Source organism: Heliconius melpomene, chromosome 10 (assembly GCF_056956725.1).
Source record: "Heliconius melpomene rosina isolate 202511_hmr_F chromosome 10, ASM5695672v1, whole genome shotgun sequence".
In the NCBI taxonomy this organism is placed as follows: Eukaryota; Metazoa; Arthropoda; class Insecta; order Lepidoptera; family Nymphalidae; genus Heliconius; species Heliconius melpomene.
The window spans coordinates 5,346,475-5,360,907 of record NC_140398.1 but is presented as its reverse complement, the minus strand read 5'-3'; the positions used below and the strand labels follow the sequence as shown (position 1 = coordinate 5,360,907).

Sequence of the window (14,433 nt, the reverse complement as noted above, 5' to 3'; positions counted from 1 at the left end):
ATTTAATTTCAACCAATTTAGAGGTAAACGGTATTGCAGATTCTTATTACTTGCCCTCGTCTCGCCGGCAACCTCACTGGGATACAATTATACGCGGCATATTACAATTTACAGCCGTGCTATAGGATGGACACCTGCTATGTCTAGAGATAAAAGTATTAATAAAATATTTTATAATTTTATCAATGAGGTTCTATGACGGCTGTAGGTTCGATTCCCAGTTGGGATAATAATTTATTTTCTTTTCCTCGATCTGGTAAGAAGGCATTGCTATCTCGAAAATTAGTGATTTCTGCCACTCAACACGCGTTATCTCGAAAATTATGCGGTGCGTCAGGAACAGTGTCTTAACACTGGGTTCTATCATCCTGCTGCAGGATATAGCGTGAAGCTAAATAAGTTCTTCCTAGATTTAAAACACATTGCTAAGAAATACAAACCGAACGCTATAAACATATACTAAACCTGACCGACTGCGACCTTAAAGCGACTGATTGTAGGTTCGATTCCCACTCGAAGACAGAAAAATATTTAATATTTTCATTTATTTTTCATCGATGCAAAGCACAGCGTTGGGTTCCGTTACTCAACACGCAATTCCTCGAGATTTTGGCGGAAAACGGGAAACGGAGTCTCTTAACACAAGGCTCCCTCTTCCTACCCTGCTTTGTGGCGGGATATAGCGTGAAGCAGGGTAAGCGGTATAAAAAATAATTATATATTTCATATATTGAATGTATATGTACATTGTACATATATATCGACTGTAAACGTTGGAGCCCGCCACTTTAATCAACATGTAATTGGCCCGCAGGACGCTAATGCGATTGAAACGGTTATTACCGAGTAATTGCTGTATCTAGATGGAGATGTCCAATCCTGGCTAAAATTGCTTAATACATATATATGATAATAAATATATATAGTGGGGCCTATATATACTGTAAATGGAGGCATTTTTGTCAATGGCGGAACTTAACGCCTTTTTCAACGACGCATTTATAAATTCTAATATAATTTAAATATTATTAAGAATTCGTATACAAGTAGTTATTCACCCTATTATATTAGTACAAAGAAGTAAACAAGCAATAATTCAAACGCCTGTTCACTAGATAAGTCGCTTCACACTGCCGGGCGTAGTACGGAATAAATAACGGCGATAAATTATCTGTTCGCAACACCGGTCGTGTTAAGTGGCCTTAACTTCCAGCGATTGAATATGGATGCGAGTTACACCGTATGATGGAAAATCAGATTTTCTGTTGACTATTCTTTGCTATTATTATTTATTCTATTTAAGAGTGTGTATGTTCGTATGCGCTAATCTCAGGAACTATCGATTCGAATTGAAAAATTATTTGTCTTAATAACAATACGAGAGCCTTAAGCACTACATAAAAATTAAAAATCTATTTTAATTAAGCTATACTTAAAGAAATCGTAATTGATCGTATAAAATAATTAGTTTCAATATAATTTTTAACTGAAGACTTTACATATTGTGGGTAGATTGATAATATTTTCAATTAAATAAAAACTACGGTGTGATATAAAGTAGCATTATTATAATCCTCTTTGTCGTTTCGCACAATATGTTTGTTTTGTTCAATGCCGTCCTTATAATGATTCAGAGGGAACCTAGCCCTTTGTTAATATGTAGGTCAATATGCCTGTATAAAGTTGTTGCTTTTGCCTCTACTCTTGTAAATTGAAGTTATATTTGTATATGATGATTATAACTTGGTGTTTTTGTTTCACGCTGTATTCCGCATATAGCAGTAAGTAGAAACTTAGTGTTGAGACACTCTTCCTCACGTGAGCTTCCACACAGCGATGACACATAAAAAATCTTCCGAGTAGAAATCGAACCTACACCGACCGCAAATGCAAGGCAGGCCCTTATTGAATGATTAAGTATGATTAATATAATAGTAGTTTGAGAATAAAATTCGAATAAGATGCCAGATAAGGTGCTATATTTATATAGATAATATAAATATTAATGAATGTAGCAGAGAAAAACTATTCTTTAATCATTTTAAATATCTTTTTCTAGTTTTTATTCTATTTCTACCGGGTTTAGGGGTAGCCAGGGAGAAAGGAGCGCTAAATATTATTTTCAATTTTTGAAGGAATAAAAAAATAACAGAAACTTAATTACAGAACTATTGAGACAAACAAATTATATAAAAATTGTAAAAGTTACCTTGTCTCGTATTATTATATGGCGTCGAAGAAACTGACGTGTACCTGCAAAGATAGAAAAAGTTTATAAAAGACTTATACAAATAGGATTTATTTTACGAGCTGATGTACAGACATACAGTACGGTCGATGATTTATGGCCCTGAAGTTAGCTGTAGATTTGATTTTAGGATTTTCTTTTTCCTTACATTTTATTATTTTCTTCCCAAATGAACTATGCCTTAAAGTTCAGAAAGCCTAACTTCAAGTCGGTTAATAAAATACAGTATGGCCTATGTGCCGGCCGACTGTATCTTAGTAGTAGGATGAGTAGAATAAGATTTTGGTATCTTTTTACACTTCATTTCGCATATTAGGGAAGACAGAGGGAAATTTCTTTTCCCACCCACCTCCGTTTCTCACCCACCGCTCAATTTTCGAGACCTTACATGTTGAGTGGCGGAACTTAACGGCTTGCTTTGTCTTCTTAGCAGAGTAAGGAAATGAAAATAATTCATCCTCTCGAGTGGGCATCGAACCTGCCACCTCCAAAGTCACTTGTCGCCTCGGGACGTAGATGAAATTTCAATATAACAAATATGTCAATAACTTTAACATGGCTTTTGTTAAAACGTTTTACGTACCAAATAAGAAACCAATCAAATGTAACCAGCCAACGCACATCAAAGACAATTTCTTCTGTAAATATTTCATTACGTAATATTTATGAAATATAACGATATAATATAACAGAATTATTATTTTTGGGCACAAAAGAAAATTGGAAATATTATAGGTTTCATTTAATATTAAGATTGTGTGAAAGGACAATGCCCATTTTTATACGGGGACGGCGGGACGTACCTACTTACGTCAACCAAAATTTACCCTCAACGAGTCAGGGTGGCAACCAACCAACAAGACATAGTTATTTGAAAAAGTTGAAATATATAAAAAATCACCTGATCACGTTTTTATCAATATTAAATACTATTATACTATTTATTATATATGTAGAAATTAGTTTAAGGCTGCACTTAAGAAGTGAACTGCACAATCTAAAGAAACACTGCCTGTTTGATTCATTTTTAACTAATAACCAGGCACCGTGAACGCGGCTGACGTTTACCAATCGAGAATCTCTATTCAAACTCATCAGAGAATAGAGTCACTATCTCAACACTTACAATAGTAATAATAACTACTGACTTTCTTGCTAAACGGAAAATTGCAAAAATTTCTACAGAAATCTTAACAAGATAAACAGGTTATAAGTCTTTCGGCGTAGCTAACGACGTAGCGAACGTACGTAACGGCATAGTGGTCAGAGCGGTAGGATGTTTTGGATAGTCGCGGGTTACTATCTTACTTCAAAATTTTCATACGTTATCTTAAAAGTATTTCTCTTTCCTAATAATAGCGTATGGTTTATAATTTTAAAACTTTAATAAATATTAAAATTATAGACATAAGTAGAATATTGGCAACCTGAGAAACCTCATTAATTTGAATATTACAGGAATAGACGTCAGATATCTGATTTAGAGCGTTATGTTATAAGTCAGCTACAATTTTGTACGGCGAAGTGAGTTATTACATTACATCACTATGAGTTTATATTTTGATACCTCGCTCTCTTTACCTATCTTTAATATTAGTACGACATAAAGATTAAATGTATTATAACTTAGGAACAGGAACTACTGAAGAATTAAATGAGTATATTATTAAAGATTTCAATTTTTTATTTTTTGGACAAAGTATAGCGTTAAGCTCCGCCACTCAACACACAATGCTTCCAGGGTTTTGGAAAGGGAAGGGAGGAAATTGGGGAATAGCACTGTCTTAATTCCTATTAAAACACTTTTGTTTCGTACGGACTCTTTTAATAGTAGGTTCCCAGGTCCCCTCGGCATATTTTATGGGTAGGCAGAGTGAACCTAGTGTTAAGTCACTCTGCTTTCTAATTTCTGCCCTTTGACAGTAACATTACTCTTGCGTGCTCGATAAAGTGAAGTATGAACCTGAAAATACAAATACAATACAATTCCCAAAATTGAACTACAAACTCGTAGAATTGACAACGATCAGTTAAACCATTATTTTGTCATAATATATCTTATATGAAAATTTTATGGCAAATTTGTATGAAAAAATACTGTGTCATACATTTGTTTTCATTCGAAATATTATAATCTATGAAAAGCGACAGGAGCTCGCGGACGACGCGATGTCGCTAGAATATCAAGGACTTAATAGCGTTTGATAAATTTATTTTCCATTTCTGTAACTTTCACGTTTTTAGAACGAAAATTGAAATGTCTAAAGTGAATGATAGCTATCAGTAATACTGTATAGTGTATAGAGTACACTATTCAGTAATACTGTATAGTGTATAGAGGCAAATCCTGGTGCAGGTGGTCAAGCGTGTGACTGTAAATATTTAATATTAAATAATATTAAGAAATATTTAATATTTTATTTCTTTGCTCCGGTGTCGAGGCAAAGTGCGGCTTTGAGCTTTCCGCCATAATGACCCCAAAATTCAGCGGAGAAATGGGAACGGAAGTGTCTCAATGGGAACAGAGTGTCTTAACAATAGGATACCGGGTGCAGCATAGTGCTAAGACACTTAATTCTTAAACAAATTGAATTAGGTAAACAATTTTATTACAAATGGGCTGTTTCCATGTTTTCTATAGTAAGCAGAGTGAAATATTACTCCCATCTCACGTTTCTACACTTTTTAAAAACCGCTATTTTGTTGACAGATCTCAACGCCGCACGTTGTCCACTAAATTAGGTAAGCAAAAATATTTTGAATTTATAGTTTATCTTGAGTGAAGACCAAATGCACAATATTCCAATATTATACGCAAAAGGAGGTGGTAAAAGAGGAAAAGACCTCGATTGACTTTCGAGAACATTGTATCGATGATACTGGGAGAAGGTCACGTAAAAAGAATGAAGGTTCCCCTTAGGACGTGTGTGTGCGGATTGATGACATTGGACGAGGCGAGAGAGATATGCAGAGATTATAGAGTTTGGCGCTCTATTCTCTCTGGCTACCCCGCTAGGAATAAACCGTGAAGCATAAAAAAATATAGTTAGATATATCGTTACTGCGTCACAGCGTGTTTCAAAAATGCTCCCTTACAATATTTCGGAACAAAATATTTTTACACGCCGTTCTTTTATTCACTGTCGCCGTGAGGACCGAGTCTCATCACTGCATTCTCACCAAAAATATAATACAGCTTGCTAACTTAAGAAATTAGGTTGTCTACACATGGAGATTTAAATTTATATTTTCTTTTAATTTTACAGTATAATCCGGATAAAGAAGGGTAGGCAGGAGGAGTTTTATTTGTTATGACAAACAGAAGGAAGCTAGGGTCCCGCAATTTTCGAGATATTATGTGTTGAGTAGTGGACTTTAACGCCGCTCATTGTCTTGTCGAAAAATAAAAACAACATTATCCCAATTTGTAGGTACCCACCTACAAATTCAAACATTTTTATTCTGAATAAGAAGTTACAAACTTCATTTTTTAAACGACAAATAATTTATCACCAATTCAAATAAAGTAGCAGTTAATGTTAATGCCTCAGAACCGGCGCAAGAAACTCAGCGGGACTTGTACGAGAAATATATAAAGTTAAAATTAGGTCTAGAAATCAAATAATTTAAATCAGGCTAATCAAGTAGTTTCTTTTTTGAACTACTAACCATAGCTTTTTATAAATACAAAAAAAAAAAACATTATTTCGTTTTCTATTAATAGAATGCAATAATACTTTTAAAATATCGACCTTCACACAAAAACAGACAACGTATACAAGAAACACGAATTATGCTAGATTAATATTATGACAAGCGTACAATGCTTCATTTCGTTCCCCATCTTTTGTCCTACACGTAATAATTTGGACTTTAATTTTGGACTATTTCTATAATGAAAGGGGATGAAATGTTTCATTCATTTCTGAGATCGCAGCTTCCATTTGTATCGAGGGAACTTTGTAAATGGATTTTTGTTTGGTTCGCAGTGTTTTGTTTGTACAAACTTGCATCGCGCGTGTCGTCGTTTTTGTGAAATTAAAAAAGATTTGCACAGAAATGTGAATATGTTATAATTATGAGTTTTGCAAGTATATAATAAAAAAAACATTTTTCTAACTCAGTTGGCTCGTGTGACGGAGAACGTGATGGCTGGTAGGCAACGCGTGGCGTTGATAGCTTCAACAGGCGCGGATTCAAATCTCGCTACCTGTTCAAAATATACGTCAAGTTTGGAATTGGGTTAAGTGTGGTACTTTGCAAATTTCAAAAATAAACAGAATTGATTTAATTATTGTAAATCGAACAGATATATGCATAAAAAGAATACGATTAGAAAAAATAAGGCTATATTAGTTGAAATTCACAGAACAACAATAATACGACTATTTGATTGTAATTTTAGCCTACAATTTATAAATAGCATAATAGCATACATTTGTAAGTAAATCCATTTCAGAATTTAATTACCAAGTTCATTATACCTTACCTCACACTCACGCTTCATTAAGCAGCGTGTTAAAAACGCCCCGCGTACAAGACGCTTTAGGTTTTGAATAATTCATTCACATCTTCACATACGCTTGATACAGGCAAGGCCACGTGGAATAGGGAAGTCAAAATTTACATAATTTAACCGGAGAACCGACTTGAGTGGTTTGAAAATTTGCTGTAAATTTGCAAATTTTATCAGCCCTGTTTACTATTCAAGTGTTATGAAGCTAATTACATGGGGGTGTTGTAATAGAAATGTATAATCTTATTAAGTTCCTTGATTTTTTCTTAGGAACATAAAACATAAAACACCATCTGGATACGTGGCACTCCACTACTGTGCGGTTTCGTAGAAATTTTCACCCACGCGCCACCGAACTGTGGAACGGTCTACCCGCGGCTGTGTTTCCAGGTTGGTACGATATGGGTACCTTTAAAAAGCGCGTCTATCTCCACCTCAAAGGCCGGCAACGCACCTGTAGCTCCTCTGGTGCTGCACGGGGTCGTGGGCGGCGGTGATCACCATCAGGTGACCCGAACGCTCGTTTGCCTTGTCCTTTTACCATAAAAAAAAAACATATCGACCAACATAAAAATTGTATGATTTTTATCTGTATTCATTTCGATGAACCTGATGCCTTGGGATAGCGTCAGACTGTATTAGCCTAATTTTCGAGACGTTTTTTCTTGATGAGTGGCTCGGCGTTGCGCCCCGCCAATTTATCTACCACAGCAATGAAAACATTCTCCCTTGTGGTGGTTGTGGATGAGGATATCATCCACAGCCACTATGCCTCAACGGCCCCCGATATTATGTAGAGAGTTTTAATTTAAAATTTCACGTTTCTTTATTTTTAAAATTACGATATTTAATTCAATTTCGTAGTCCCTATTTTACTTGCTCAGAACAGGAATTACAAGAATAATCAAAATACTTAACACAAACTTCCCTCTGTCCACCCTGCTATAACAGAGAAAAAATGTGGTGCTAAAAATAAAATTAACAATATAAAACATGATGAAATTATATTGGTTATGGGAAAATGATTATTTACTAATTAACTATGTTTGAATCCGCTTAGCGGTCCAGTGAAATTGATAATACTTAAATGTAACTAACCAATGATGATTAATTTCAGTCCAATAGTGAAATTTGTCATTAACAATGATATTAATCAGACCTTTACGGTGTATTGGGGCAGTGACTGTGAACGTAATGGTAGCGAGTTTAATCTCAACACAAGAGATTTTTTCATCTCTCTGTATCCCGCATATTTCGTTTTACTCTGTATCCCGCATGTAGCAGGGTAGGCAGAGAGAACGAACGAACTAGTGTTAAGATACTCTGTGCAAAATAAGACAATTCTGTTCACCATTTTGATATTGCGTTTTGAGTGGCGGAACTCAACGCAGCACTTTGCCTCGCTTCACTTTGTTGCTAGAGCGAGGAAATGAAAATATTAAATGTCATTTCCCCGGATGGATATGGAACTCACAAACGTCATGTTTACAGGAGTGTGTTCACAGCGTCTGACAGTAACTACGGTTTTTGTAGGTTCGATCTCCACTTGGGGGAATGAAGTAGTTTTTTCATCTCTCTGAACACGCGAGGTTTCTAACGTGGGGAACGGAGTGTCTTATTACTAAGTTTCCTTTGTCTATCCTACTGTACGAAAAACTATAGTTAATAAAACATTTTTACTTATCATTTAAAAAATCCTTCTCTTTCCTCCATCTTTCCTTTTTAATATAAATCATAATAAAATACGGAACTCTAATATATTATTCCATGTCCGTTTTTTTTTAATAAACACGAAGGTAGGATGCGACGTCGCGTCGAGAGCTTTTGGTCCACTGGAGCGTACACCTTGTTCAAACATTTCATATATATATGCACTTTGTATATACATCAGTTTGTATGAAATTCCATATAAATGTGACATTTGAATTTACTATTTTACAGCTTTTTAGATAAAAATTGTAATGCTAGCTTCCTTAAAGTTTTTTTAATGATATAATTGAAAAGGACTTTTAAGTTTAACGTTATCATAGTACAGGAACGGCGTCAGTGGAATGGAATGTATACTTGATGGTTGTAGGTTCGATATTTTTCAAAGCTTCACGCTGTATGCCGCACATAGTAGAGAGAACCTGGGAACATAGTGCTAAAACACTCCGTTCCCATTAAGGTACCTACTTCCCTTCCCCGCTTTCTGCCAAATTCTTGAGATATTGCGTGAGTGGTGGAACTTAACGGCGTGCTTTGTCCCGTTACCTGAGCTAGCAAATAAAAATATCGATAGACCTGTTGCTTACAGTCGCAAGTTTTAAATATAATAATATCCTTAAATATGGATCGAATCCACTACCCTCGCTTGAAGAGACGTTGTCTCACGCCGTGGTAACATATGCAAGATAAATAAATATTTCTCTCAAATTATATTATAATATTACGACATGTAGCTTCATTTCCACTCTTGCATGTTGAAATGAGACTTGCATGTAGATATTAAAGTAAGCAACTGAGCGTGAAACGAAAACTGTAAGCCGTTGGAAGAAGCGTAGTTGAAAAAAGAATCGTGAAAATTCTATTCTATTCTATTCTATTCTATTTATGTCACTGTTAGCTCAGTTAGATTCAATAAATGCTCAGAAATATTTATTTTATAATATTAAAGGCGCAGGAAGTGTCCTTTAGAAATTGTTTGTCGTACTTATGTTGTCGCCAGGCAATATGCAATATGGCAGGGAAATAAAGTTCGGAATGTTTTAACACTAAGTTTAGACTCCCTCCATTCTCTCTATAGAACAAGAAAAAAAACCCTATTATCTATCTGAAGTAGAGGCCGTTGTGGCCAGGACCCTCGTGGAAATGAATTTATTTAATTGGCTCACTCTGGTCAAAATACAAAGCGCGGCGTTGAATTCCGCCACATTTTACGCCGAATATGTAGCTTTTCTGCCTATCCTGCGCCGAGCGGGAAAAATTATGAAGCTTTTTTTATATTTATCAAGGCATACATATATCAGCAATATTAAAAATGTCATATCATGTTTTATTAAAGATACGTGAAAGATACGCGATGAGTCAACCCCGTGAGTCAGTGAAGCGACGCTATCCGATATACTTAGAAATTTACATTACGCTTGTAATAACATCTTATTAAAATAAGGATATTATGGCGCAGTGGGATAGGTTAAGAGTGATGAATGTTACTTCAATTCCAGTTATTTTCCCAGTATGGTAAAACATAGACCAGTCTTGAGTTCTTCCACTCATCGATGGACGAATAACGACAGAGAGGATCGTTATGATATGAAATTCTCTCTCTAGTACTAAATTCCAAAAATGCAATCAAGTTTAAATTAATATTAGATATTTTTTAGACTTAGGGTTCCTTGGAGCACAGAAAAAAATCAAGCTAAATCAAAAAATACGAGTGTTTATTTTTTTGGATATTTTCGCTACATTTCGTACAAAAATTACCGTGTTATCCAAACTTAAGGGGTACTTCCCGTTGACCTACAGTTATGATATTTAAACTTATAATACAAATAATGAAATACAATAACCGAAATTGACTTTTCTACAGTCAAATGCTGTCTTGTTTTGAATCCGTAGATAACTGAGCCGTGAACCGTAAAGAACTCCTAGAACGTATATTTTTAATATTTTACTTCAATTAAACAAGAGATGTATAGAAATGTTTTTAAGCCTACCTAGTAAAAAGTTTATATTGTTAAATATGAAAAGATGATATTGTCATGGGAGTATAACATTTTCCTGACCTGTTTTCAATGCGATATGAAAAGATTTTTCTAATAACATATCCACGTATGTACTCGTATGCACTGAATATTGCTCATAATAGCACGACTTCTGACTAACATATAATATCTATATGAATATTATAAAGCTAAAGAATGTTTAGGTTGGCAGAACGAGCTATTGTTAGGACTGAATTGTAATTTTTTTTAACTTTGCTGTCGTCTAAAGAAAATCTAGAGAAAATCTAGTGATAAGATATTCCGTTTATTAGTTTCCCCCCAATTTTCGAGCGTGGCGGAACTCAACGCCGCGCGTTGTCTGAAGATTTAAAATTGAACAGTAACATATAAAAAATGAGTATAAACAATACATATGTCGCTTACTTTAAAATAGATACAGTAGGTTCTTTTATTTTATGTTAGGTAACGATGTTGTGACAACGTTGATTTGTATTTTAGGAATAAAAAAGGACTTTTTAAATAGTACTTTTTAATTAAAACAAAAGTCGCAAATATAGTCGCAAATTTATTTATAAATATCTAAATGTAAAGGCATATCATATAAGTATTTATGGATGATGGGAATTGATCATGAATAGCCAAAAAACAAGAAATTGAAAAGTATAAATTAATGACATACTTTGAAAATGGGTGAAATATTCTTGGGTTGAAATTAAACCCACATCTATTCTGTTTATAGTTATATACTGACATATTACGTCACGCCCACAAATTTATTATTTTACCTACATGATGTATTCCACATATAGAAGAGCACACTGAGGGAACCTATTGGCATTTTCAGCGTAGTATTTCCAAATCTTATTACCAAAGCGGGAAAATGTAAATAATCATTCCTCAGAGTGGGATTCGTACCCACAACCTTCGCGTTTACGGATAGTACAGCTTCAAATTAATTAATTAAAATTCCAGTCTCCGTATAACTAACAGCATGGTGACCCTACGCGCCATATGCGCGGGTCGACGGCGTGGAAAACTATACCAGAGATACTCGTAGGTACGCTACCTTGTCGTTTTACGATTTGGATCCCATTTAATACGATCCCTTTTTTTCATATATTCTTTAGTATCATTTAATTTAACGATGGTTTGGAGAAAATTTAGATATAAATCAGAATTGTAAAGAAAATTTAGACTTTTATACATTTTTGTTTATTTTACCTGTATGTTTGTCTATGAAGCTATATGTCTGGAAGTTTGCACGGCGTATCAGAATACATTATAATATTTATATACACATTAGTCTAACATTTCCTCTAAGACAAGGCCCAAGATACATACGCCCAAGTGTCTGTTTTAACCAAATTGTCTGTTTTAATCAAATTTAGACAATATGCATAGATAGGGTATTTAGTGTTAATACACTTTCCTTCCAAATTTCGAGACAAGGAAATAACATAAATACATAAATACTTGAGGCCGTCGTAGCCCAGTGGCATAACATCCAAAGTAACGCGACGCGTGTGGGTTCGATTCCGAATCGAGGAAATTAATTACATTCAAACAAATGTCTCGCAAATTTGGCGGTGCGTGTGGAATGGAGTTTATTAACTAGGTTTTCTTTGTGCGATGTGCGGGACAAAGAGTTAAGCCGAAACGAACTTATAAACTATATAAATTTTAAATTCGAAACATACTATGAAATAATCTTACAGATTAAGCAGCCATTTTCTTGTTTGTTTTCATACAATATGCTATCAAAAATTATTTGAGCTGTCCATTGATAAAATGCGGAATAATTTCAAAGGCACCGATGTGTAAAATTGCAGTGACGGGTTTTCCAAACGGGAAATATCTGATATGGCTGCAAAAAATTTTTGATACGGACTTTTTTGTCATTTTTCCTTTGCATATTTAGGTTAGGTTGCTGGTTGTTTGATTTATTCGGTTTTTGTTATAGTACATGAAAATATTCGGTTACCTATATTTATCATAATGTACATAATATAAATATTAGTTTTTTGTATTTGCAGCTTCAAGCTTCTTTCCCTCAACGCAGGGCAAGCTTGGGAACCCTAATGCTGTGAGTCCGTTCCGACAGTCCCACTCTCTACGCCACGGTGGAATCGATCCTACAACCACCGCGATATCCAAAAGTAATTAAAGAAAACAAAACCTACGCAAGTAATTATTAAGGAAAATAACTTGTGCTGTAATTTCATATGGGAAATGATAAAGCCATTATAGAAATAAACAAGTCACGTAAGTCTGGCACTGAAGGCCTGACTGAAAGCGATCGTTGAGGGGTCAACTCCCAATTGGGGGATTTATTCAATTACAGAAAATGGCAAAATGTATTCTACTGATATTTAGGTAAAAAATATAAAATTTCTTCTATGAAAAAAGAAATTTCTGAGTATATAATGAATTTGCCCTTTTTGACCCTGTATGAAATGAATTTTACTAATCCTAATGAGAAAAGTGCTCGCTCTATGTAGCGAGGAAATGAAATTAAATGAATGAATTTAAGTGGTAATCGAACCTACAACTGTCATGTTTACAGTTAGACGCTACATTTATATTATCGTAAGTAAATATTTTTTTTGTCTATTAGTGAAAACCACATTAAAATCCACCGTAAAATTTAAATGAGCAGAGTCTCCTCTCATAGTAGTAAACTGACTTTGTTTAAAACTTCTATACATATTTAGTTGTTATATGTTTATATAACAACTAAATATGTATAGAAGTTTTAATACATTCTTCATTATGAACTATTGAAATTTAAAAATTGAATTTTAATCTTTTATTTAAACTCCAAGAATATTTAAAGAAGATAGAATAGAATAAATACAATTTTCTATTAATCTTTCCCTTTCGTGCACGTATATCTTTATCAGGTTTGTGAGAACAATTCGATAAGAGTTTGTTCACTTTGTCCTTGAACGTTCGTTGTTGTCCTTGTCTCATGCAGTTCCATACAATTTCAGTTCTTGTTTTGTTTTTTTTGTATAGAAAACAATTTTTTGCCTGCGGCTCCGTCCGCTTGGTCAAGTATTAATAACTATACATTTTGTACGATATATTACACTCTAAAGTGCCGTTTTCATGCGGCACGATTTAACCTACTACCTAACTAACCACTACCTCAATAAATGGAAACACAAAGATTTTTTTGTTCGGAATTCCTGAGATTTGTGTAACCAACCAAACAAAACAAAACATATTTTATTCTTATTATTAACGTTATTAATATCATTATAAAAAAAAATAATTCGGATAAATTAATTTTTAACAAAAAGAAAAACCGACTTCTAACAACGAACTAAAAAGTGAAAAATAATTTTACAAAGATTTTATAATTTTGAAGTCGAGTCGAAGTGAAAAATGGGACCATTCGGGAAGACCTTTCAAATAAAAAAAAAAATATCAAAATCGGTTCACCCAGTTTAAAGTTATGAGGTAACAAACAAAAAAAAAATAAAAAAAATACAGTCGAATTGATAACCTTTTCTTACAGAAGTCGGTTAAAAATACTCAATTAACAAAGAAAATATAAGGTATTCAACGTTCGTATATTTAAATTTTCATGTCTGCTAGAGACACTGAAATATTAAAGCGCAGTTGAAAATTACCTTGTAGTATAAAATACTTATTAATAATAGTACTTAACAGGATTCCATCAAACTTTTTATTATAATTGGAAATGCAACTTCACAAGCAGTGTCCTGACACTCCGTTCGTTTTTGAGACACTGTGTAGGTATTGAGTTCAGGCGGAGTTTAACGCCACAATTTGAGTTTTTTTACAGAGATACAGATGCTTTGCTTTTGCCTTGAGACTCTAGACCTCAAAACACTGCAGCAGGTAAGCCATTCCATCCACTTGTGTTGCGCGTTGCCTATCAGAAAATGAAAATAACTCATTTCCTCTAGAGAAAACTAAAATATTAATGATATTAA

At 34.1% G+C, this 14,433-nt stretch overlaps 1 protein-coding gene across 1 annotated transcript in view; it reads right to left on the bottom strand.

Annotated features, from left to right (window-relative positions):
- LOC146535270 (cell adhesion molecule Dscam1-like) overlaps positions 1–14,433 on the bottom strand; it is a 120,439-nt gene that overhangs the window by 22,957 nt on the left and 83,049 nt on the right. Inside the window, exon 8 of the mRNA XM_085191926.1 lies at positions 2,210–2,253. Coding sequence (XP_085048052.1) covers positions 2,210–2,253 — 44 coding nt within the window. The remainder of the gene's footprint in view (positions 1–2,209; positions 2,254–14,433) is intronic.